Raw genomic sequence first — 26,892 nt, 5'->3', positions numbered from 1 at the left:
GTTCCTATCATTAAGAAAATTGGATTTTCCACTACTTTATTCTTATTATGGACCATTTGTATTTCTTCTTTTGTGAGTTGAGGCTACTCTTTCATTATTTTACTTCTTTATTCAAAAAACCACAGTATCTTGATTTCCTATCTCTGATTTTCAAGGCCCTTCATAATTTGGCCATAACTTATTTTTCTAACTTAATACTGTCCAGTAAGAGTCATTCTACCCAATAAGGAATATTTCCTTATTCATATACCTCATTCTATTTGTTTTTTTCTTGGATTCATTCTTTTTAAGTAATGTTTTACTTTTCTTCTTTTCTGCCTATTCAAATCCTTCGGAATTCTTAAAGCCCATCTTGTGAGTCTCCCCAAATACTCTAGCCTTCATCCATTTCCTGTTATTCGAATTCCCACTGTACCAATTGTTTCTACAACTTGATTTAGTAGCATATTATAGGCTACTTTGTTGTGTTATTTATCAAGCACCAAATGTGTTGAGTCCATGAATATATAGCTGGATGGAACACAGTCTCTGTCCTTGTGAAGTTTATTTATAGTGTAGTAATAATGTGTTTATTTCCATCTCTTTGCTTTATTGGTGAAATTGAACTTTTCATATACCTCTGTTATGTATGAAGTATGCACACATTTTAGATATACTATAGTTACATATCCCCAACTGGATTGTAAGAGCATTGAGTGTATAAACCATGTTTTATCTTCTCTATTCTTTACAACACTTAACTCATTTCTGAGCACATAGCCATTACTAAGTATATACTTGCTCTCTTAATATAGTATCAAAAGTTGTAGGCTTGGAGTCACATACCTGGCCTCATATTACAGCTCAAGACCTTATGAACTAATTGTGTAACATTTGTAAGTTACTTAGCCTCTGTAAGCTTGTTTCCTCATATGTTAAGTATCTGCTTCATAAGGTTTTCTTGAGTTAAATGACATATTGGTTAATCAGATAATGTATGTAAAGCATTTAGCACAATGCTTCGTACAGAGTAGGTGCTCATTAAAAGATATTTGTTATTATAATAATTTGTTTAACCTTTCAAGCAAGAAAGTGTTTCAGTAACCTTTATATCCCTAACTCCTTTCATCTAAGCAGTTACCAAATTCTGCTCAGTTTACTTCAACTCTCTTGTCAATTTAGCCTCTCGTTTATGTTATGTTATGTTATGTTATATTATTTTTTTGGTCGCACCACGTGGCTTGCAGGATCTTGGTTCTCTGACCAGGGATTGAACCGAGACCCATGGCAGTAAGAGCCCGAGTCCTAACCACTGGACACCTAGCCTCCCTAGTCTCCTTTAAATCCTCATTGTAACCCACAATAAGAAATACATTTTTTATTGTGACTTAATATATGCTTTGTTTATTTGCTCATATCTGAAACAATGTTATGAAATAATATTCGTTGTTTTTATATGTGATTCACTCTGATTTTTTTTTTCTGTTCTATATTAAAAAAAAAAAAAAACCAAGCTGGTCACAGCCATTAAAACATTTCACAACAGTTTGAAACACATGACACACGATTTTTGGAGCCTGCAAAATTTGGACTACTCCTGAACTAGATTATGTTCAAGTGTAAATTTTCAGTGAAACAGAAAACAGATTATTTTAGAAAACAGAAAATAGAGCTTATTTTAGAAAACAGAGCTTAATCTGATTGCACTTTCTCTTTCTTCTTCATTAGTTGTATATAATTAGATTTACCTATTCTCTGTCGAAGGTGGGAGTGTTCCATTGTGCATATTCCAGAGCTGGTATAGAATGAGATTACTCAGTAACTGGGGCAGAGCTTCCCACCTTGGCAGAAATTTCTCAACCACTTCATATGTGTGTTGTTTTTCTTAGGAGAGAAATTGACATACATGGACTTTAAAGTCATTAGTGTAATTCTCATAGAGGGAGGGACCTGAAAAAAAACCCCTTTTATTATGGAAATTTTTTAACATTTTAAAAAGTGGAAACAGCGACATAATGAATCTCCATTACCTAAATTTAACTTCAGTAATTTAACAACATTATGTCAATTCCAAGAGGAATTTTTAGCAAAGAACTTTTAAGGCACACACAATTCCCTTCCTTAATACAGACAGATGATCTGTTTTTCAGAAGAGAGATATCAGCCTTAGTGTACCTTGTGTTAGTAATCACAACCTGTTCATTTTGATACCTGCAAGGAGAGTAAATATATGACACAAAGGAGCAGTGATGGAGTGGAGCCAGCCAGAACATTAGACCCTGACCATCTTACTTGGAATCTTTGAACAGCCATGTTTGCCAGTCTCCCTACCACCACTCAGTACCACCTACCTTGCTGACATTAGACTGACCTTTTAAAAATGACTTGGTGGGGGACTAGAAGCTCATTACATTTACCTTCTGTTTAAAACCTTCCCTACCTATAGAGTAAAATTCCAAACCATAGATTTTCATTCATAATCTGGCTCCAGTCTACCTTTCTAGCTTTCTCTCCCACTGTCTCTTCATATTCAGCTTTTTTTTCTTAGAATACCCAATCCATTTTAAGATTTGTACTTACTTTTCAAGATCCAATTTAGATTTCATCTTGTGGATGAGACCTTTTTAACTACCCAGAAAAAAATAGTAGTTCCTTTGTTTCTGTTTGTGTGTGTTTTGTCACTTAACTGAGTTGTATTTATTGAAGTTTGCTTCCCTCCCCACCCTCAATAAGACAGTGATCTTCTCCAAAGCAGAGGTTATAGCTTATTCTTCTTTGTATCCTAACACTTCTTTGGTGCTCACAGCAATGAAACCTACTATGTGTTGAATGGATGTTCATACTTCTAGCATTTTAGAATCTAATTCCAATACAGGTTCTCTCCAGATAAGAGTTCATTAAAGTTTAGTTTTTCAGTTTGTTTTGTAGATTAAAAAGTTTTTTTTCCTTCCCTTGTTGGGGACTTTCATTAAAATTTCTAAAGAGAACCTAAGTTCTATAGCCTTTTCCTTAGGGGGAAGTATGCTTTGGTAAACTAAAATAGAGTATCCATCTTCAACATCCTCTAGTAAAGGTAAGTAAAATCTACTTTCAGTATTCTTAGTTTTTTGCTATTGTTGAACATTGTGGTTTTGTGGGACTATGAAGCAAAATGGAGTGGAATAGATTTGTGCCTTACTGTTGCTTATAATAGCCTTGACCAATTTTTGATGTATTTCAGCTCATGGAATGCTGTGTAAATGCCCTGGTGACATCCTTTAAAGAGACTATCTTAGCAGAGTGCCAAGGCATGATCAAGCGAAATGAAACTGAAAGTAGGTAAAACATCACATAAAGTTCTCATACTCTTTTAAGAGGATATCTTTGAAGCACATCACTTTTAATAAATTGCTGTTAGATCATTCTTTTATACATAGGTATTTTTGTTATGGCAAACTGCATAAAGAAAATGATAAAAATATTTAGCATAGTTAGAAACACTGTAAAGAAAATCTTCTTTATAAACTTATGTTTTAAGCATTTCTCCCCCTTAGGTATCAGTATGTTTGTGTGCGCTCACATGCGAATTTCAATTTGTTCTCAAAAGTAGGACACTGCTTTTAAAGGCTAATTTAAATGGTAAACATATGGTATAGGATAGAACTAGGTATTTTGACTTTTGTGTGGAACCTTGTGGCAAATATTTTAAAAAAGTAATAAAACACTCTATGTTGGTAATCTTCATCCCTCTCCCCCTAGATATCTTATAATTTAAGATTTCTGAAGTGTATTTTTTATTACTTAAATGTTATTTTTTTATTACTTAAATATGATAAAGTTCTGTTTTGGGAGGTAGCAAGTACATTAATACCAAAAAGAATACAGTAAAAATTACCCATATCCTTACTACTCAGAGACAACCACTTTTAACATTTTGATGTATTACTCTCTAGATTTCATTGCATAAAATTGCAAGGTTCTATTTAATCTCTAGTTGTCTTTCAAGTACGTATTTCAGTTCACTTAAGTCTATACACTCCTCAGAAGTATTTTGGAGTAAAAGCAAGTTTCTCATTTGGCATAAAGGAAATAATTTGAATTTCTGTATGCCAAACTAAGAGTTATGTCTGATCCAAGGTGGACTCCCTTCAAAAGGATTTATTTAGTGGTAACCATTCTGTGAGGTAAGATTATTGTGAAGGTCAGTTAAATGGGATAATAGGAGAAAGTGCTTTTTGCAAACTGAAAAATTCTTTATGAATACAGTTTTATATTACCTTGTTACTCTGAACAATCTGAGGACATTATTTTACCCCTTAGTGATGTGACTGTGTATTGTGTATTTAACATTGCATCTACTTTATGAAATGTAACTAATTTTCTGTGTAAACTTTTGTATTTCTTAGAATAAATATATTCCATTGCATTGAAGGTCAAATGACTCACCTTTTAAGAGGAGTTGGGTTTTGCAGTGTGTGATCACTTTAATTAGAGTTTCTTTTAAAAATAATATTTGTCAGACTGAGATGGTAGATCAGGAAGTTATAGTACTTACTATAACAACTCCTAAGCTAATTGCACCCACAGAATACTATTAAAGCTATCAACTTCCAGCTAATATTTCCCCACACTCTTATTATCATAGGCATTCTAGATCCATGATACAAATCAAAGAGATAGTCTGTTCTGATGGATGAAATGATTACATGGGTGTGTTCTATCGTTTCAGAATTACATTTGATGTTTTCATTAATGGACAAAGTTCCTAATGGAATAGAGCCAATGTTGAAAGACTTGGAGGAACATATCATCAGTGCAGGCCTGGCAGATATGGTAGCAGCTGCTGAAACTATTACTACTGTAAGTTCTCCTCAGTGACAATGATAGATATATATCAAAGTTATTTTGTAAATGCAGGATAGGGTATTTAAACTTGGGTATTTTAAATTGATGGCAAAACAGTAATGTTGGAACACCTTTCTTAATAAGAAAAAAATATTTCAGAAAAGTTCCCAAATTTTAAAGCTATAGTTTGTTATAAAAATTATGTTTATATTTTCTCATTTTTTGTGTTTTTTTAACTCAACTTAATATACAATACTTTATTTTTAGGACTCTGAGAAATATGTTGAGCAGTTACTTACACTGTTTAATAGATTTAGTAGACTTGTCAAAGAAGCTTTTCAAGATGATCCACGATTTCTTACTGCAAGAGACAAGGTATATATTCCTGTATGTTAACACTTGTCATAATTTAATGTTAATAAGAAACTTGCATCATTATGCTATTAAATTACAAACTAAAAAACCTAGCAACTCTGATTTTTCATCAGTGGAGGACAACCATATTATATTTGGTTTCTTATATGCTTTTGTAAGCATTGGGTATGCTTGTGAACCAGAATTTAGCTAGAAAGTTGCTTTCTTAATTTTTCAAGAATGTTTTGCTGTTTTTGAATATTATTGAGTATTGAATTCTTATTCATCCTTCCTTTAAGACTCAGCTCAAAGTATACTTCTCCTGGAATTTCCTTGATACTCGGCCTCCCCCCATATCCTATCCCAAGCAGAATTGATTTCTCTGCCCTGTTTCCTTTCACAGGGCTCTTGTGAGAGTTGTATCACGTTTATCCTTTCTTTCCATACCTTCTTTCCTATCATTATAGTCTAGGATAATGATAATGAAACAGTATTATCCTTAGAGTCATTATCATTTTATTATTTTAAAATAATTTATTTATTTTATTTTATTATTTATTTATTTAATTTTGGCTGCGTTGGGTCTTCATTGCTGCACGTGGGCTTTCTCTAGTTGCGGTGAGCGGAGGCCACTCTTCATTTTGGTGCACTGGCTTCTCCTTGAGCTGGCTTCTTTTGTTGCGGAGCATGGGCTCTAGACGTGTGGGCTTCAGTAGTTGTGGCGCGAGGGCTCAGTAGTTGTGGCTCACGGGCTGTAGAGCACAGGCTCAGTAGTTGTGGTGCACGGGCTTAGTTGCTCCGTGGCATGTGAGATCTTCCCGGAGCAGGGCTCGAACCCATGTCCTCTGCATTGGCAGGCGGATTCTTAACCACTGCACCACCAGGGAAGCCCCGTATCTTTTTAAATATCATAAACCTATCACTAGAATTACCATTAGTTTTTCCCCCTCTTCAACTACCTTTCCTTACTTCCCAAGTGAAATTATTTTCTAGACTCTAAAAACACAATCAACTTTCTCCAGTAGCATTTTTAAAAAATTACTGTCTGGGGGCTTCCCTGGTGGTGCAGTGGTTGAGAGTCCGCCTGCCGATGCAGGGGACACGGGTTCGTGCCCCGGTCTGGGAGGATCCCACATGCCGCGGAGCGGCTGCGCCCGTGAGCCATGGCCCATGAGCCTGCGCGTCCGGAGCCTGTGCTCCGCAACGGGAGAGGCCACAACAGTGAGAGGCCTGCGTACCGCAAAAAAAAAAAAAAAAAAAAAAAAAAAAAATTACTGTCTGTCTACCTTTAGGTAAATAAATGGGTAGAAAGAAAGGTAGGTAGGTAGGTAGGTAGGTACATAGGTAGATAAAGTAGGAAAAGGGTTAAGGGAGTATGGAGGTAATGAGGTCATTTGAAATATTAAATTGAGTGGCCTGCAAAGGCTTTATATGAGGTGACATTCAAATCAAGATTGAAGTTGATTAAGGAATATGTCATGTGGCTCTCTGAGGGAATAATACTCTAGCCTGAGGGGAGAGCAAATGCAAAGGCTCTAAGGCAGGATTATACCTGTCATGTTCCAGAACCAGAGAAGAAAGAGATCATTGTGGCCAGAGTGGATTGAGTGAGGGGGAGAATAGTAGGAAATCAGAGATAAGTAGTCAGAGATAACAGGAGGCCAGATCATGTAAGACTGAGCCATGGTAAGGAGTTTCATTTCTACTCTGAGTAGGATAGAAAATCATAGAAAGATCTTGAACCAAATGACAGGATCTGACTTACATTTTATCAGGATCACCTGCCTGCTGCAAAAAGAATAGACTGAAGGGGGCAAGAGAGGAAGCAAGGAAATGGGTTAAGAATCTATTTAAGTAATTCAGTTAAGTAATGACGGAAGCTCTGCCCAGAACGATAGTAGGTGAAGGTAGTCAAAAGTGGTTGGATTTTGATTATATTGTAAAAATAGGCTATACAGGACTTGCTAATGGAATCAGATGTGGAATGTGATAGAAAGAGATCAGTCAAGGATGACACTCAGATTTTTGTTCTGATCAATTAGAAGTATATGCTTGCTGAGATGAGGGAAGATGAAGACTTTGGGAGAAGCAGGTTTTGGGGAGATGGTTGAAGAGAGATTAGGAACTCAGTTCTGGACAAGTTAACTTTGAAATGCTTATTAAACATCCATATGGCAACATCAAATCTGGAGCTTAAGGGAGGGGACGGGCCTGCAAAAATAAATCTGGGAGCTTCAGCATATAGATGGTTTTTAAAGCATTGACAGTGGCTATGATCTCCAAAGTAAGAGTGAAGATAGCAGAGAGAAGAGATCCAAGGACTGGTCTGGGGCATTTTAAAGTTAGTTATCAGAACGATAAGGAACCAGCCATCTTTCCTGAGGAGAGAGGAGAATGAATGGAATGACCAGGAGAGTGCTGTGCTAGAAAACAAGTGGAAAAAGCACTTTCCAGGAGGAGGGCAGGATCTGCTGTTTTAAAATGCTGCTGATAGGTCAGATAAGATGGGGCTTAACCATTGTCTTCAGCAACATGGAGGTTGTGAGTGACTTTGACAAGAATGATCAGTTGGAGTAGTAGTGTGAAAGCCTGTTTAGAACAGTTTCAGATAAGAATGGTAGTAGAGAAATTAGCAACAGTGAGTTAGATAATTCTTCTAGGAGTTTAGCTTAAAGAGAGGGAGAGAAATATGGGGCAGTAGCTGAAGGTGGACAAAGCCAAGAGAGAATTTTTAAGATTTAAAGAATAATATGTATGCATATTGAGGCTGTAGAAATAATGGAGGGGGGGAAATTGATGATACAGGAGAAAAAGGAGGGAATTCTGATTACTTCGGTTTTCTCAATGAATTAGGAAACCACATCATCAGGTGAGAGTTTGCATGGGAGAGGAAATACTGGAGGTTTGAAGAGAAAGGAGGTGGTATGAAAATGTTTTCTAGGAGAATGTGTGGACAAGAGAAAATGTTACAGTTGTCAGGCAGCATTAAGACCTCACTTGAGAACAGTGATAATCATAACATGAGAAAGAGCATGTTGAAATCATTGACTTGAAAAATTCTATCAGGCCAGATACATCATTAAAAATAAAAACTAATTTGTATTTTATGTATTTTTAGAATTATAATTATCTATTTTAAGTATAAAAATAATGTTTATATCTTATTTTATATTATTTGCAGGCATATAAAGCAGTTGTTAACGATGCTACCATATTTAAACTTGAATTACCTTTGAAGCAGAAAGGGTAAGTCTTTTAAATCATATGTTTAAAATTCTTACACTAAAATTCTTAAATTTTTTGGAGTGTATTATATGTTATTGGATATGCAAAGTGCCCTGTTTCCCTAATCCTATCAGGTTTGTTTTTCATTTTTTTAACTTTTATGATTTTTTCTGCCTTTGATTATTAAAAATTCTGTCTTGATTTTAAATTTTATATTATCTCCTCTTATGACCAAAGAATGTTGAACTTATTTTTTTAAGTGAAAAAACGTTTTGTTCTTAATCTTTTTGAATCTCTTCTTGTTTTTCCCTCCTCGTTATTCACCAAAGTTATTTTATAACCTACAAAAGCATAGAATATGACTCTATTCGCCATAATGATTTTAAGGGAAATCAATTTTAATGTAAATTTTTATATATTTTTTTAGTTGATCTCTCATTGGTGAGATCTCATCTCAAGTAAGATAGATTTATTTGTGCTACTACTATTACAGAAAATCTGAAAATGAAAAGTTAATGAAATATTAATTAATCTGAGCTAGTTATAGTATCTTCAGAGTTGTACTAAGTAGTGCTAAAGGTTAATTGGAAAAATCTTCTTTCTTAATCTTAAATAAATTTTATACACAATGCTAAAATATTCGAAAATAGCATTTCTCAAGAAGGAAACGTAATTGTTCAGGGCTTTGTTGTTTTTTTTTTTTCAATCATTTTCATTTTGTATTTTTTTGAACCGTGTAAGTTATTTGAGTGCTGTCACAGTGGAAGACACCTGGGTCATACAGTTTTATTGGCATTGTTTAGAAGGGCATTTATTGTGTGCTCTTTATAAATATGAAACATATAACACTACATCTTGGAGATCTCTTCATATGAATACATAAAGGTCTTACTTATTCTACTCTACTCCCAGCATTTTTAATGAAAATTTTCAAACTGAAGAGTAAAGTCACTCTGTTGCTTTATTTATATGTATATGTATATTTATATGTATATTTATTTATATGTATCTCCCTATACATCCATCAGTCAACTTTTAAATGCATTTCAAAAGAAGTTGCAAGCATCAGTAAACTTCGCTCCCTAAACACTTTAGCATGCAGTCATTAATTGAATTTTGTGTTTGTTTTGAGATAAAATTTACCTACAGTCATATCCATAAATCTTAGGTATATAATTTTGTCAGATTTGACAAATGCCTGCATCCCTATTAAGATACACAATATCTTCATCATCCTTGAGAATTACCTCATGTCCATTCCCAATCAGTCCCACCTCCTTCCAGAAGGCAACTATTGTTCTGATTATTTCAACATAGGTTAGTTTTTTTTTTGTTTGTTTTTTTTTTTTTTTTTTTGCGGTACGCGGGCCTCTTACCGCCGTGGCCTCTCCCGCCGCGGAGCACAGGCTCCGGGCGCGCACACCCAGCGGCCATGGCTCACGGGCCCAGCCACTCCGTGGCATGTGGGATCTTCCCGGACTGGGGCACGAACCCGTGTCCCCTGCATTGGCAGGCGGACCCTCAACCACTGCGCCACCAGGGAAGCCCAACATAGGTTAGTTTTGCCTGATCTAGGACTACATATAAATGGAATTCATACAATATGTACTTCTTGTGTACAGCTTTTTTCAACTCAGCATAGTGTTTTTAAGATTTATCCATGTTTTTTGTATCACAGTGGTTTGGTTTCTAAAGTGGTTGTACTGTTTTACACTCCCACCAGCAAAGTATAAGAATACCACTTAATACTCGTTCTCGCCAGTGTTTAGTGTTGTCATTTTAATTTTAGTCATTCTGGATATATGTAGTATTATCTCAGTATAGTTTTGATTCCCATTTTCCTCATGTCTATTGATATTGAACACTTTTTTGGTATTTTTGGTACTCTTATTTTCTTTAAAAAGTGTTCAGATTTTTTGCCTGTTTTTTTTTCTGTTGGGTTGTTCCTTTTTATTAGTGAGCTGTGAGTTCTTATATATTCTGTATGTAGGTCCTTTGTAAGACATATGCTTATCTTTTGTGGATTTTGCTTTCTATGTTTTGTCTAGGAAACCTTTGTCTACCTCTGACACTAGAACAAGAAGATAACCTTCTGTTTTCTTCTAGAAGCTTTATAATTTTTAGCTTTCATATTTACATTTAAGAGCCACCTTAAATTGATATTTGCATATAGTGTAAGTTAGGGATTAAATTTCATTTTTTTCTTTTCTGTATGGATAGCAGGTGGTTTCATCACTATTTGTTGGAAATACTTCCCATTCCCCACTGGGTTGCTTTGGTGTCTTATGTGAAAAATCAAGTGACTTGGGCTTCCCTGGTGGCGCAGTGGTTGAGAGTCCGCCTGCCAATGCAGGGGACACGGGTTCATGCCCCGGTCCAGGAAGATCCCACATGCCGTGGAGCGGCTGGGCCTGTGAGCCATGGCCACTGAGCCTGCGCGTCCGGAGCCTGTGCTCTGCAATGGGAGAGGCCACAACAGTGAGAGGCCCGTGTACCGCAAAAAAAAAAAAAAATCAAGTGACTTAAAAATATGTATGTTTTTCTGGACTTTCTGTTCTATTCCATTGAATTAAATGGGTATCCTTTGGCCATTACAGCCATGATTAATATAGTTCTGCAGTAAATCTTTAAGTCAGCTGGTATAACTTTGTTCTTTTTTTTCCTTGAGTGCTTTTGATATTCTGGTATTTTGCTAGTATATAAAAATATGGTTGATTTTTATATATTGATCTTACCTCCTGTTACCTTGTTAAAGTTATTAGTTCTAGTAGTTCTTGTTTAGATTTCTTAAGATTTTCTATGTAAAAAAATCATGTAATCTTTGAATAAGGCAGCTTTATTTCTTCCTTTCTCATCTTTATACCAGTTATTTCTTTTTCTGGATTGATGCACTGGCTAGGATCATAAGTACAGTGTTGAACAGAAGTAGTGAGAGTGGGCATCTTTGCCTTTTTTGGCAAGCTTAGGGGAAAAGCCTTAATATTTTGTCATTAAGTACAAAGTTAGGTGAGGGTTTTTCATAGATGGCTTTAATTGGGTTTTTTTAAATTCCTAATTTGCTGAAAGTTTGATAATGAATGGGTGTTGACTTATTAAATGCTTCTTCTGTGTTGAAATGACCAGAAGGTTTTTGTTCCTTATTCTTTTGATGTGGTGAAATACATTGATTTGGAGGAGGGGAGTGGGGAGATAGAAGAGAGATTTATTTAAAGGAATTGGCTTATGTAATTGTGGGGGCTGGCAAATCCAAAGTTTGTAGGGCAGGCTAGCAGGCTGGAAATTCTTGGACAGGAATTGATTATACATCTTTGGGCAGAATTTCTTCTCAGAAAGAAACCTGAGGGAAACCTCAGTTCTGCTTTTTAATTTTTATTTTATATTGGAGTATAGTTGATTTACAATGTTGTGTTAGTTTCAGGTGAACAGCAAAGTGATTAAGTTATACATATACATATATCCATTCTTCTTCAGACTTTTTTCCCATTTAGGTTATTACAGAATATTGAGTAGAGTTCCCTGTGCTATAAAGTGGGTCCTGTTGATTATTTTTTTTATATATGGTAGTGTGTATATGTTAATCCCAAACACCTGATTTATTCCCCCCACACACACATTTCCCCTTTCATAACCATAAGTTTGTTTTTGAAGTCTGTGAGTCTCTTTGTTTTGTAAATAAGTTTAATTTTTTTAGATTTCACATATAAGTGATATCATATAATATTTGTCTGACTTACTTCACTTAATATACTTTCTAGGTCCATCCATGTTGCTGCAAATGACATTATTTCATTCTTTTTTATGGTTGAGTAATATTCCATTGTATATATGTACCACATCTTCTTTATCCATTCCTCTTTTGATGGACATTTAGGTTTCTTCCATGTCCTGGCTATTGTAAATAGTGCTGCAATGAACATGGGGGTGCATGTATCTTTTCAAATTATGGTTTTCTCTGGACATGTGCCCAGGAGTGGGATTGCTGGGTCATGTGGTAGCTCTATTTTTAGTTTTTCAAGGAACCTCCGTACTGTTCTCCGTAGTGGTTGTATCAATTTACATTCCCACCAACAGTTCAAGAGGGTTCCCTTTTCTCCACACCCTCTCCAGTATTTATTGTTTGTAGACTTTTGGATGATGGCCATTCTGACTGGTGTATTGTATTTTTGTATTTGTATTTTGTATTTTTGTATTGTAGACTTTTGGATGATGGCCATTCTAACTGGTGACATTGTATTTTTGATTTGCATTTCTCTAATAATTAGCAACGTTGAGCATTTTTTCATGTGTTTTTTGGCCATCTGTATGTCTTTTTTGGAGAAATGTCTGTTTAGACCTTCTGCCCATTTTTTGATTGGGTTGTTTGTTTTTTTTGATATTGAGCTTCATGAGCTGTTTGTATATTTTAGAGATTAATCCCTTGTCAAGTCACTTCATTTGCAAATATTTTCTCCCATTCTGTGGATTGTCTTTTCATTTTGTTTATGGTTTCCTTTGCTATGCAAAAGTTTTTATGTTTAATTAGGTCCCATTTGTTTATTTTTGTTTTTATTTTCATTACTCTAGAAGGTAGATCCAAAAAAGATATTGCTGCAATTTATGTCAAACAGTGTTCTGTCTATGTTTTCCTCTAAGAGTTTTATAGTGTCCAGTCTTACATTTAGGTCTTTAATCCATTTTGAGTTTGTTTTTGTGTATGGTGTTAGAGAGTGTTCTAATTTCATTTTTTTACATGTAGCTGTCCAGTTTTCCCAGCACCATTTATTGAAGAGACTGTCTTTCCTCCATTGTATATTCTTGCCTCCTTTGTCATAGATTAATTGACCAAAGGTGCATGGGTTTATTTCTGGGCTTTTATCCTGCTCCATGGATCTATATTTCTGTTTTCGTGCCAGTACCAGACTGTTTTGTTGACTGTAGCTTTGTAATATAGTCTGAAGTCAGGGATCCTGATTCCTTCAGTTCCATTTTTCTTCTTCAGGATACATTGATTTTTTTAAGAAAACATTTAACCAAGGTTGAATTCTTGGGATAAATTCTACTTGGTCGTGTTGTATTATTCTTTTTATATATTCCTGGATTTAATTTGCCAGTGTTTTGTTAAATTTTTTTGGTCTATATTTGTGGATTTACCACTTTCTTTCTGGCCTTTGTGCCTTGTACAATTTTCATTTTTTTGATATTTGTCCTTTTCAACCAGAAAAGGGTTTCAGGATTATGCTGGCCTCAAAAAGTATTGAGAGTTATTCCCTCCTTTTGTATGTTTTAAAAGAATTATTTTAATTGACATTACTTCTTCCTTAAATGTTTGGTAGAATCCATTAGTAAAACCATTTGGGTTGGGAGTTTTCTCTGTGGGCAGGTACTGATCACAAGTTCGATTTCTTTAATAGACACAGGCTTTTCAAAATTTTAAATTTAATCTAGTTGTAGTTTTGGTCAAGTGGTGCTTTACAAGGAATCTTTTCTTCTCAGTTGTTGAAATAACGTACATATAGTTGTAAGTTTATTATCCTTTTCTCTTTGGAAATACATTAAAACATTTTTTTCTGGAACCATTTGAGAGTAAGTTGCTCATTATTCCAAGTACACTAGTGTATATTTTCTACAAATATAATCACAATACAACTATCAAAGTCTGAAAATAGTCTTTGATGCATAATAACCATCTACTCCTCAGATCCCTTTAAATTTATTGACCATGTTGTATTTTTTTTTTTATAGCAGAAGGATCCATTGCAGAATCATGTGTTGCATTTAGTTCTTATATTCCTTTTTCTTTGGTGTGGAACTGTCTCTCTTTTGACTCTCATTACCTTGACATTTTGAAGATTACAGTCCAATTATTTTGTAGGATGTCCCTTAGTGTGAGTTAATCTGATGTTTTCTATGATTGGATTCAGGTTTGCATCTTTGGCAGAAGTGAAAGTTTATTATTCTCATTGAATCTTTTTTTTGGCCATGCCACATGGCTTGCTGGATCCTAGTTCTCTGACCAGGGATTGAACCTGGGCCTGTAGCAGTGAAAGCATGGAGTCATAACCCCTGGACCACCAAGGGCTTCCCTCATTTCATCTTATCTGAGGGAGGGTGCATGATTTTTATTTATCCCAGTACTGATTTAGTTTAGTTTGATTACCTGATTAAGTTGGTGTATGCCAGACTTCACTCATTCCTTTTCTTTTTGTAATTAAATATTTTTTGACAGGTACTTTAAAACTATGTAAAGATCCCATCATTGCTCATTAAATTTTCAATTTGTACATTGATTTATCATCTCAGTATGAACTCATAGTTTACTATTTTTATTCAATGGGTTATAATTTACTTTTTTTTTTTGGTGGGGGTGGTGGGTTGCTGTGCTGGATGGATTACAGGATCTCAGTTCCCTGACCAGGGATCGAACCCGGACCACAGCAGTGAAAGCACCAAATCCTAACCACTAGACCACCAGGGAACTCCCATAATTTACTTTTATTCTTTGTTTTGATTTTTAGATTATCCTAGATTTCACTAATGGGAGCTGGTTTCTGGGTTCTTTTAATAGTAAATTCTTATTTCTTTTTGGGATGTGAAGATTTCCAGATTCATTTTGTACTTTCCCTTGCCTAGTCTCAGGGTTAGCCATTTTTTCACAAAGCTCTAGTTGCTTTTAGTGGACGTTGGTATTTAGTGGACAAAATCTGGTGCTAGGTGTATTCATTGCTATTGTGGTGTCACTGCTCCTAGAGCCTCTCAGTGGACAAGCTAAAGGTACACATACGCATTTACAACTACAATACCTGGCCTTGTTTCTTTGTGGATGCATTCCTCACCCTGCTGAGGCTCTGACTCCCCAGACTGGGCCACCCCCTACATGAATGCCTTCCTCATCCAACTGGAGCCTTAATGCCTCCCGTTGTGCCTTCTCCTTGCATGGACACCCTCCTTACCTATTTGGTCTCTTCTCTCATACTCCATACATGGCCACTCCTTCATGTCAACACACCCCTTACCTGTTTGGTCTTTGATGCCTGGATGCCAGGCCTTTCTAGTGGCTGTGACACCCCATGCAAAGCTGCAACCCTTCAAGGATGACTCTTTTACTCTGCTTGGGCTTTCATGTCCTTGGTTAAGTTTATTTCTAGGTATGTTTTTCTTTTGGATGTTATTATAAATGAAATTGTTTATATAATTTCCTTTTGGATTGTTCATTGCTGGCGTATGAAAACACAACTGATTCTTGTGTGTTGATCTTGTACCCTGCAACTTTGCTAATAAATTCAGTCATTGGCTCTAGTAGCTTTTCTGTGCATTCTTTAATACTTTGTATATAGAAGGTCATGACATCTGTGAATAGAGATACTTTTACTTTCTTCTTTCCAATTTGGATGTCTTTATTTTTCTTGCCTAATTGCTCTAACTAGAACTTCTAGCTCTAGATAGAACTTCTAGCATAGTGATGAACATTAGTGGTGAATGTTGACATCCTTGTCTTATTCCTGATTAGTATGTTAGCTGGAGTTTTTTTCATAACTTTGTTATTCTTAATAGCAGCATGATGTTATGTCTGGTACATATACCATAGCTTATTTAATTGATCCTTTATTTCTACTAAGTATTTTCTGATACTTTGCTATTACTAATAATAGTGCTCCAGTGAATAATATTGTACATTTGCCATTTTATATCTGTTTCTACAGTCTAAATTCCCAGAAGTGGGGATTACTTTCTCTTTATTTTTTTTATTCTAAGGTGACCAGGTCCTGTCTGTCTTTAGCTCCAGATTAAGTAGAAAATTTCTGTGGAATAAAATGAGTATTATTAGATGATTCAGGCAGCAGAACATGAGTGTTGTGGCTATTGGAGGTGGTAGAGGTAATGTTCTAGAAGAATAAAGCTGCTAGTATCATCCAGGTTATTTGGGAGACTCACTCCTGAGGAGGAATATAGTAATTCTTGGTGAGCCAGTGCTTCCACTGAGAACAATCAGGAAAATCAGGTAAATTTAGGAAATAGTCATTTTAATTTTATTAAAGAGCTACAGAAGCAACTAGAACAAAATATTTGGAAGTTATAGAAATGAGAGAGAACCTTTCAGAAGTTAGCTGATGCTTTGTAGCTGTGTTTCCCTGAAAAAAAGTAACTGAGAATCTAGGTTTCGCTCAGGCTGAGCAGTACTGCTGGGGGACAGTAGAGCTTTTGGTGGTCACACAGTACTGGAATGACAAAACTCACTAGGCTCTCAAGAGGAAGCCCAGGAGGGACATTCCTTTGATTCAGTGGGTAACCAGAGGTAGACTGATTCTTACCAAAACTACAACCCATCCTTGAACCAAAATACTTTGATTGGATTAAAGTGATCAACCTCTGCCATAGCAGAACAAAGGGTGAACACACATTCTTAACGGAAGATAGACATTGTCTGGTGCCTCTGTGATTCTTTTTTTTTTTTTAATTGAACTATAGTTAATTTACAATGTGGTGTTAATTTCAGGTGTACAGCAAAGTGATTAAGTTATACATGTATATTTTTTTCAGATTCTTTTTTCCTGTAGGTTATTATAAAATATTGAGTTTCGTTCCCTGTGCTCTACAGTAGGTCCTTGTTGGTGATCTCTTTTATATATAATAATGTGTATATGTTAATCCCAAACTCCTAATTTATCCCTGTCCCCCTTCATGATTCTTTTATATGCAGTGCGTAGTATTCAGTACATTACTCGTCCTGTGATGGCCGAGAAATTTATGGTCAACTAAGAGAAAAATAATTTCAGAAGCAGACTCTCAGGTGATCCCACTATTGGAGTTAGCAGATAAGGACTTTAAAATAATTAAGATTAATAGCTTAACCACAGTGATATATCACTCAACGCCCACTAGGATGGCTAAAATTAAAAAGACATTAACAAGTGTTGGTGAAGATGCAGAGAGAGATTGGGATCATTATAGTTGGTACATAGCTACTGTGTAACAGTTTTGTAGTTCCTCAAGAAGTTAAACATGAAGTTAACATGTGACCCAGCTCCACTCCTGGGTATATACCCAAAAGAAATGAAAACATATATCTACTCAAAAACTTGTACATAAATGTTCATAGCAGCATTATTCTTAATAGCCAAAAAATGGAAACAACCCAAATGTCCATTATCTGATGATGGATAAACAAAATGCAGTATATCTAGGCAATGGAATTTTATTTAGTCATAAAAGGAAAGAAATTCTGATACATGCTACAGCATGAGTGAAACTTTGAGATGTGAAATAAGCCAGACACAAAAGGACAAATTTTTTATGATTACACTTACATGAAGTATCTAGGATAGGCAAATTTATTGATACAGAAAAGTAGAATAGATGTTACCAGGAACTGGGGATAGGAGGGAATGGAAGGTTATTGTTTAATGAGTATAGGGATAATGAAAAAGTTCTGGACATAGATAGTGTGATATTTGCAGAACATTGTGAATATACTTAAGGCCACTGAATTGTACATTTAAAATGGCTAATATGCTAAATCTTTTGACCATGATTAAAGGATAAGTTTTTTTTAAGGAATGAATGGATATGTGCTATGATCCAGATGAATCATAAAAACATTATGCTAAGTAAGAGATACCAGTCACAAAAGGTCACATATTTTATGCTTCCGTTTATATGAGATATCCGGAATAAGGAAATCCATAGAAACAGAAAGTAGATTAGTTATAACTAGGGACTGGGAGGGAAGGATAGCTGGAAAATGAGATTTGACTACTAATGAGTATGGGGTTTGTTTTGGGGGTAATGAAAATGTTTAAAATTTTATTTTGATGATAGTTGTACAACCTTGTGAATATACTTTAAAGAAACATTGAATTGCACACTTCAAATGGGTAAATTGGTGTGTGGATTATATCTCAGTAATCTTAAATAGATCATGAATAATAATGAGTAAGTAATACATATTAATAGACAAATAGGTGGAAATTTTTACCTGAGAAAAGGTAAAATATCTATAGCGATAAGTAATTGGAATCATAGAGAAAAGAAAAGGAGGCATGAGCTATTGACCAAAATTTTTCCAAATTGCCAAAAGATGCCAATTTCTGTATTCAAGCAACTCTTTGAATCTCAAGCATGATAACTACAAATTAAACCATTCCTAGGTACATCATAGTAAAACAGCTAAAAACTGGCAAAAAACAAAACAAAACACAAAAAGCCAGAGATCGGGGGAATGACACAATACCAAAGAAACAACAATAAAAGACTGAAAACTGTCTTCTCAACCTGTTGAATTGGAGGAAGGGAGATAGACCACTGCAGTTATTACAGCAGTTCATACAGAAGGTAGGCATTGGCAATGTGAATAGATTGGAGGACATGGATAGATTCTTATGAAGTAAGTTAGTGGTCTTTAGACTTGCTGTATCTACCTCGAGAGATACAGAAAGAATTCCCAAGAGTATGCCAGTGTAGATACTTTTAAGGAAATCACTTTCTAAATCCTCAACTTCCACATCTACTTTTTTCTGAAATTGAGCCCTCTGGTGGAAGTATTGCAGTTTCTCCTTTCCCTTTTCCTTTCCAGAATTACTCCTCCCTATTTTGTAAAGAAAGGCATATCTCTCTTTATTCTTACTATGGTATGTGCCTTGAATTGTAAAATGCCTCCAAGTTGTGTAGGAAAGGAATATTTTGAAATATTGGTATTGTACAGAAAATGAATTTCTAATGACTAGATATTATATCCTTTTGCAAAATGGTTTCTAATTATTTGCTTTCAACACAGTTGATGGCTAATTTGATCCATTATTAAAAAATAACTTTTTTTGTTAGATCAGTATGTGTTTTTTTAGCAAATAACTCAGGAGGTGCTCAATGAATTGAGTAACATTGTAAGAAAAACTTCTTCTAGTCCTATCTATTAACTTAATGTGAATAAGATTTTTTAGGGAAAAGACATAAATTTATAAATACAAAAAGTAGAAGTAAAATTGATGATTTCCTGCATTCATAATTGGGAGGGGAAAAAGTTTCATCCACTTCATAGACAAAATTTTGCATATGCATATGTTTTATACACACATACAATATAATTATGTTGTTTTGTTAAGTCGTGTACTTATAATAATTTGGACAACTCATTTCTGATAACAGTTGAATTTTATCTATACATAAGAAGTTTTAAAATGTTGAATTTAAATTTATTTACATATATAGTTTAGAGAAGTAGGATAAAGAATAAATGAAAGACTTTCAAACATAAAATACGATACACTCATTTAAAGTTTTGTTAGGAAAGTGAAATAGAGATGTAAGTTCATTGGTTAAGGAAAGTTTGTTTGCAGTTGTTTTTAATGAAGGATGATATATATCATATCACTGAAATTTAGGTTACATTGGATATGTCTCAAAGAGTGAGGTAACAGTTTTAACATATATTGATTGATGTTCTGAATCAGATCGTGAAAAACGGGAGAATGCTACTTGTGTGACATCTTGCAAATAATTCGAACACTGAGTGCTTTAAAAAAAAAAGTTTTAAATGTTAACTTATAAATATGCAAGGATTTACACAGTTTTTCAAAACTATTTTAGAAGCATGTTAATAAAATCTTTTAAAGATCATTGGCAAAGCTGCCACTAGAGTGAGGAAAGGTGGCACATAGGTTACAAAGTACAAGGAGGTCTCACTCTCAGTGTTCTCCAAGTGCACTTATGGGAACCTAAGAGTGAGTGCCTCCTTAAACTATGCACCCTAGATGTAGACTTGCTTACCCTAGTCTCATTGGATCTATACAACATAAGAAATCTGTGAAAAATTGGCTTTAGAAAAAATATTTGTAGATTCAGTCATTTTCATCAACTGCTTTTAATTTGTTTTTTAGGGTGGGATTAAAAACTCAGCCTGAATCAAAATGCCCTGAGCTGCTTGCCAATTACTGTGACATGTTGCTAAGAAAAACGCCATTAAGCAAAAAACTAACCTCTGAAGAGATTGAAGCAAAGCTTAAAGAAGTGGTACATAAAATTTTTTAACTTGAAATTTTTAAATTATCTTTGAATTTGTGTTTTGCTTATAAGGCTTTCTGTGATAGCCTCAGTTTTTTTTTTTTAACGTATATCTCTAAGCAACTAATATATTATGAAATTTTACGAGTGCAAGATCTCTATAGAGCAGTTATTTTTCTTACTGAAATTTTTTATTCTGTAGCTGCCAGAAAGGGAAATAGTATTTAATTCTTCCCCTTTCTTGATTATTTTTAAAAGTCAGTTAAATTCTAGCTTGTATTAAAGGACAAAAAATGGGAAAATGGAGCTAGCTGGTGGTATTTAGAGTAATATTTGAGAGACCGGGAGTTTTTCACTTGTCTCTTTTTGTGAGAGCCCAAAATAGATAGCCAGGGATAAATGAGTGTAGATAAAAAGTTAGTTGCTTTCATATTTATTTGTCTCTGCTTGTTATTGTAATATGATATAAGCCAAGGACATCACATCAAAGAGGAAAAAATTAGTAAGTAAAGATATAGAGAAAGTATAGACAAAGAGGGTTAGAGGGGGGAATTCCATGGCAGTCCAGTGGTTAAGACTGCTTTCACTGCTGGGCCAAGGTTCAATCCCTGGTCAGGGAACTAAGATCCCATAAGCTGCATGGTGCAGCCAGCAAAGCGGGGGGGGGGGGGGGTAGGGGGTGGTTAGAGAGAAGATTATTGTCAGAATAAAGTGAAGAAGAAATGTAGAAGAAAAAAATGGGGAAGAACCATTGATTTTCATGTAAAGTTTTATCACATTTTATATAAAATCTCAAAAATTAATGTTTCTAAGAACTAAAAGGTTATTTGGTTACAGTCTCAAATTTGCTAACTTCTAAAGTATTAAAGTATTGTATTTCAGGACTAGTTATTTTTCAGAGATGGGCAACTTAGTAAGCCTCTGTCTGTATTTGCTTATATAAATTTCTGAATTTTGACAGTTGGGGATGTAGAAAGGTCTAAATGAGAGGGATGGCTAAGAGTGTATGTAAATTGAAAGTAACTTTTTTTTTCTGTACAGCTCTTGGTACTTAAATATGTACAAAACAAAGACGTTTTTATGAGATATCACAAAGCTCATTTGACACGACGTCTTATATTAGACATCTCTGCTGATAGTGAAATTGAAGAGAATATGGTAGAGTGGCTAAGAGTAAGTAAAATTTTAAAAAATATTTGGTTTTCTTAAAATAGCACATGGTTCATATGTGTGCTAAAGTAATGCATTTTGCTGATATTGTTAATATTGAAGAAATATGGAACGTTTTAGAAGAATATAGCATCAATTATATAAAATAAAGTATATTTTCTTAATAAAGACTTCTGGTGAAGCACCTTTGCTCTTGCTTTGCTTCTGTTGTTTCACTCTTTTGTATCTCTGCTCTCATTTGAACTGACCTTAACTAACGGACAAATCGTTTCATTTTTAAGATGTTTTTAGTACTAAATATTTAGCCATAGAGATGTTTGTAAATAAATACATCTATTAAGGAAAAAGAACCAATAGGTAAAAGGTGATGGCTTATTTAGGTTAATCAATGCTAATTATGGCTAAATTCCCATGTTAAAATATTTTACGTCTGTTCCTTTCAGTCCATTTTAATGGAATTTGAGTTATATTAGTATAACATAAATGAATGTCTTTCATTTATATATATGGTGTTATATATAATATTGCATTAATATATGATAATAAAACATCTATTATATATAATTATATGTATTTTATATATTTTTTTCATTTATATGTGTATTTCAAATTAAAGATTTGCAGATAGCCCTGTTTTGCCTGGTAGTGTGGGATAGTAAAAATTACTGTTCAGGTGCTCTTAATATTAAAAATCACTGGGAAAAATTACTGCTTTGTGACTTCAAAGTTTTTGTCAAAATATTAAAAACCTCTTATTATCTAAGTATATAGGAGAAAGAAAAAATTAGTAAAATTAATATGTATTTAGTACACTGTAATTTAAAACATAAACTTTCAGATTTAAAGGGTTGTATTTCTTTGAAAAAACTGCTATTGCAATTCACATGTCTGATATTGTATCTAGAATATATAAAGAACTCTTACAACTCAACAATAAAGACAACTCAGTTAAAAATGGGCAAAGAATTAGAATAGACATTTCTTCACAAAAGATATATAAATGTCCAATAAGTGTATGCAAAGATGCTCAACATCATTAGTTATTAGGGAAATGCAAATTAAAACCACTGGGATAGCTGAAAATTCAGACGATAACATATGTTGGTGAGGAAGAGGAGAAATTGGAACCCTCATGCATTGCTGGTAGGAATATAAAATGGTGCAGCCACTTTGGAAAACTGGCGGTTCCTCAAAAAGTTAAACATAGAGTTGACCCGGCAATTCTACTCCTAGGTAATTCCACTCAAGAGAAGTGAAAACATAATGAGCACACAAAAAATTGTACCTGAATGTTCACAGCAGCATTATTCATAATAGCTGAATAGTGAAAATAACCCAGAAGGTCAGTCAGCTGATAAATAGATAAAATATGGTTTATTCATATAATGGAATATTTTTGGTAATAAAAATAAATGAAGTGCTGATATATGCAATATAGATGTACTTTGAAAATATTATGCTAATAAGCAAAGAAGCCAGTTAGACCACATACTATATGATTCCCTAATACAAAGTGTCCACAGTAGCCAAATCTGTAGAGACAAAAAATAAATTAATGGTTTTCAGGAATGGAGGAGTGGGGGAACATGGGGAGTGACTGCTAGTGAGTATGGAGTTTCTTTTGGGGATGATGAAAATGTTCTAAAGTTAGATAGTGGTGATGGTTGCATAACTCTGTAAATGTACTGAAACCTGATTAATTGTGCACTTTAAAAGGGCAAATTTTGAGGTACGTGATTTATATCTCAATAACACTGTTACTAAAATGAAGAGTAGTTTGACTAGTACTTGACTTCTTGTCATGTAACTTACAAGTTACTTAGTGAGCACCTTTTGTATACTTTGAAGAGTTCTCATACTCTGTAAGTTTGAATCAGCTTCCAAACTTTTGTCTCTTGGTCTTTCAAAGTCGTGAAAGTTTTTGCTGGCATCAGTTCTTCTTAATTTTTTTGTCACTACCACTTTTCTCATTTATGTCGATAATTTGCCTTCATTAAGTTCCTTGTACCTGCATGTTTAGACTCTTCAGCATTGACGTTATCAACAAACATTACAACCACAGTTAGCTGTTTCTTCAGAAACTCCATTTATGTTCTATTTTATTTTCATTTCCAACATTATGTTCTATTTTATTTTCATTTCCAACATTCCTTCCTTCCTTCCTTCCTTCCTTCCTGCCTCCCTCCCTCCCTTCCTTTTCTTTCCTTTCCTTTTCTTCTTCTTCTTCTTCTTTTTTTTTTTTTTTTTTTTGGTGTACTTTTATCATCTTTCTTGACCAATTACCTCTTTCAATTATCTGTTTTTGTAAAATGTCATGTGGATTTATCAGTGGAAGACATGGATGCAACAAAGCTACATGCTTTGCTGTCTGGGGGTGAATTGAATAAACAGATGACTAACAGATTTTGAAAGAAATATTGTGATTGGTCACTGATATGATTTGCTCTGTTATTTGTTAGTGATTTGTAGATTGAGGAGCTAGAAGTGAAATTTGTGCTTTATGCATAACTCACGTTTAATATATAATGGTAATTGAAAGTTGAACAGTGTTGTTGGGGTACTGGTGTTCTTTTAACTGTAGTGTGGTAACTGAAATTCATGCATATTGGAATCATGCACAGAAAGCCAGGATTGCCTGTATATTCTGCTTAGGTTCTAAGAATCAAATTTAATAGGTATTAGATTATAAACATTCTATAAATATAAGAGAGAAGAAGAATTTTGTATTAAAGGATCTAAAACTTAGTTTTCCATTAAAATTTTTCCTAATAGTATATCATATTATTTATTATTTATTACTTCTTCTGTCTTTGGTTTTCATAGGAAGTTGGTATGCCAGCAGATTATGTAAACAAGCTTGCTAGAATGTTTCAGGACATTAAAGTATCTGAAGATTTGAACCAAGCTTTTAAGGAAATGCACAAAAATAATAAATTGGCTTTACCAGGTATTATTTTATAATTACATACATTTTTTAAACATTTTACAAAAGAATATCTTTGTTTTCTTGTAAATTAAAAATAAAACTAAGCAGTAATAGAGACAAAGATGTTTCAAAGTCCACATTCCTTGAAAATATCCTACAAAGCAGAATTTAGATTTACTAATTCTTATTTTGAAACAGAAAGACACTTTTAACAAAATCTTTAGAGTCTTATTTTTCACCAAAGCTTATCCTCTGAGTATGTATTTTGAATATTACCCATTGTCAAGATTATTTGCTTTATATTTTCTGATATACTTTCCTATAGCTGATTCAGTTAATATAAAAATTCTGAATGCTGGTGCCTGGTCAAGAAGCTCTGAAAAAGTCTTTGTCTCACTTCCTACTGAACTGGAGGATTTGATACCCGAAGTAGAAGAATTCTATAAAAAAAACCATAGTGGTAGAAAATTACATTGGCATCATCTCATGTCAAATGGAATTGTAAGTAGATTGTGTGTTAGTTCAGATGTTGGTTTGGCTGAAAGTAGCAGGACTCCAAATAAGATTTGTTTAAACAAGATAGATCTTTCCTTCTCTCACAAGTGAAAGTTTGAGCAGATATAGTAGATCTGTTCCATGAAGTTGTTAGGGACATAGACTTCTGGTTACAGCACCATCCTTAAGGTATTCCCTTGCCTGCACAATCCAGTATGATCCTCTCCCTATGTCTGTCTTCCAGCCCAACAGGAAGGGAAAGATGTGAGGGTATAGCTTCCTTGAATGGCAACTTCTAGAAGTTTCCCCCATTATTTCCACTCAAATCTCATTGGCCAGACCTTAGTCACATGGCCACATTTTTGCTCAGGAAAGCTGGGAGGTGAGCCTTTATTCTGGACAGTCATTAAAGTCTGCTAAAATTTTTATTACCATGTAAGAAAGGAAGAATGGATATTGAAAGACAACTCGCAGTCTTTTTGTATATAATCTCATATAAGAGATATTATAGTAGATAGATGGTAATCATCATGAAGAGATTGTTATTTTTTTAACTATTTTATCTATTATAGATAACGTTTAAGAATGAAGTAGGTCAATATGATTTGGAGGTAACAACATTTCAGCTGGCTGTATTGTTTGCGTGGAACCAAAGACCCAGAGAGAAAATCAGCTTTGAAAATCTAAAACTTGCAACTGAACTCCCTGATGCTGAGCTTAGAAGGACTTTATGGGTTGGTTTGTTTTTATGTTTTTTGTTTTTAACATTGCATCCTCTCACAAAGCAGGAAACATGTGTTGGCTTGTGTTATAATAAATTTATGAATTCATAACACTCAAATGACTTTTAAGCAAGAAAAATATACTAGTGAGGTATTTATGGAAAAAAAATTGAAAATAAGCAAGTTACTAAGACAGAGAGTGGCAAGAGAGAGAGAAAGAAAGAGATTGAGTTGGTGTTTAAATTTTGCCTGTGAAGAGCATGACCAAAGATTTCATATTGAAAATGTGTTCAAAGAGTTTTATGATAACCAAAATTCTAAGAATAAGAAGACTTTGGTCCTTTTGAGGCCCTGTAAAATGTACTTATTAGCCTCCTGTTCAAAACTACATTTTATCCCCTACTCCATATGCCTGTTAAAAGTTCCAAAATAAATTATTACCTAGAGAGAAACAGCTGGTTTATAACCGGCAATGATGTTTGCTGTGGTCATATATGACCAATCCCTCTAGTTTGTTGTTGTGTTTTTTTTGTTATCTTATTGTAAAGAGAGCATTTATTGCTTCCTCATAACCAACTCTTTTCTCCTCATTATGCATTTACATTGTTACATTCATGGAAGTACCAAATAAAATTTTGAATTATGAATTTGTGCTCATAATTTTTTCTCACCTATATTGGTCATGTTGTAGAATTGATCTTGGTATTCCATAGTGTTTATAGAAGCTAATTGTTTTCTCTTTATTCTTCATAGTCTTTAGTAGCTTTCCCAAAGCTCAAACGGCAAGTATTATTGTATGAACCTCAAGTCAACTCACCCAAAGACTTTACAGAAGGTACCCTCTTCTCAGTGAACCAGGAGTTCAGTTTAATGTAAGGTTTATGTTGATTGATCTAAAATAAAAATACCTTGTTTGAATTTTAATGTTTTATTTTTAGCAAAATAATTTTCCTTACATGATATTTAAAACATCTGTATGCTGTCATCACTTTAGATTTATGCCATTTAGTTGGTTATTAAACATATTAATGAACTAGAGATGTTTATTATTTCTTTACGTATTTTTCATGATACATTTTGGTGTCTGACATACTATATTGCTTTTTATCTTTAAAGTAAACATCCTTTTGCACTCTAAAGCAGCTTTATCCACATGGAGTACTGTTTCCTTTAGATCCAATTAGAAGATAATGTTGAATTACAACCCACATATCTTCAATTATC

General features: G+C 34.2%; 1 protein-coding gene across 1 annotated transcript in view; it reads left to right on the top strand.

The window, feature by feature from the left end:
• Positions 1-26,892, top strand: part of CUL5 (cullin 5) — a gene marked incomplete at both ends in the record, with an annotated part of 80,582 nt that overhangs the window by 49,003 nt on the left and 4,687 nt on the right. The window contains 10 exon segments of the mRNA XM_079707856.1: positions 3,200-3,293; positions 4,688-4,818; positions 5,071-5,178; positions 8,339-8,403; positions 20,232-20,364; positions 21,397-21,528; positions 24,349-24,472; positions 24,777-24,952; positions 25,519-25,680; positions 26,422-26,540. Coding sequence (XP_079563982.1) covers positions 3,200-3,293; positions 4,688-4,818; positions 5,071-5,178; positions 8,339-8,403; positions 20,232-20,364; positions 21,397-21,528; positions 24,349-24,472; positions 24,777-24,952; positions 25,519-25,680; positions 26,422-26,540 — 1,244 coding nt within the window.

The sequence above is a fragment of the Hyperoodon ampullatus genome (genome assembly GCF_949752795.1).
Source record: "Hyperoodon ampullatus genome assembly, chromosome: 7".
In the NCBI taxonomy this organism is placed as follows: domain Eukaryota; kingdom Metazoa; phylum Chordata; class Mammalia; order Artiodactyla; family Ziphiidae; genus Hyperoodon; species Hyperoodon ampullatus.
This window is presented reverse-complemented; position numbering and strand designations above follow the sequence as displayed.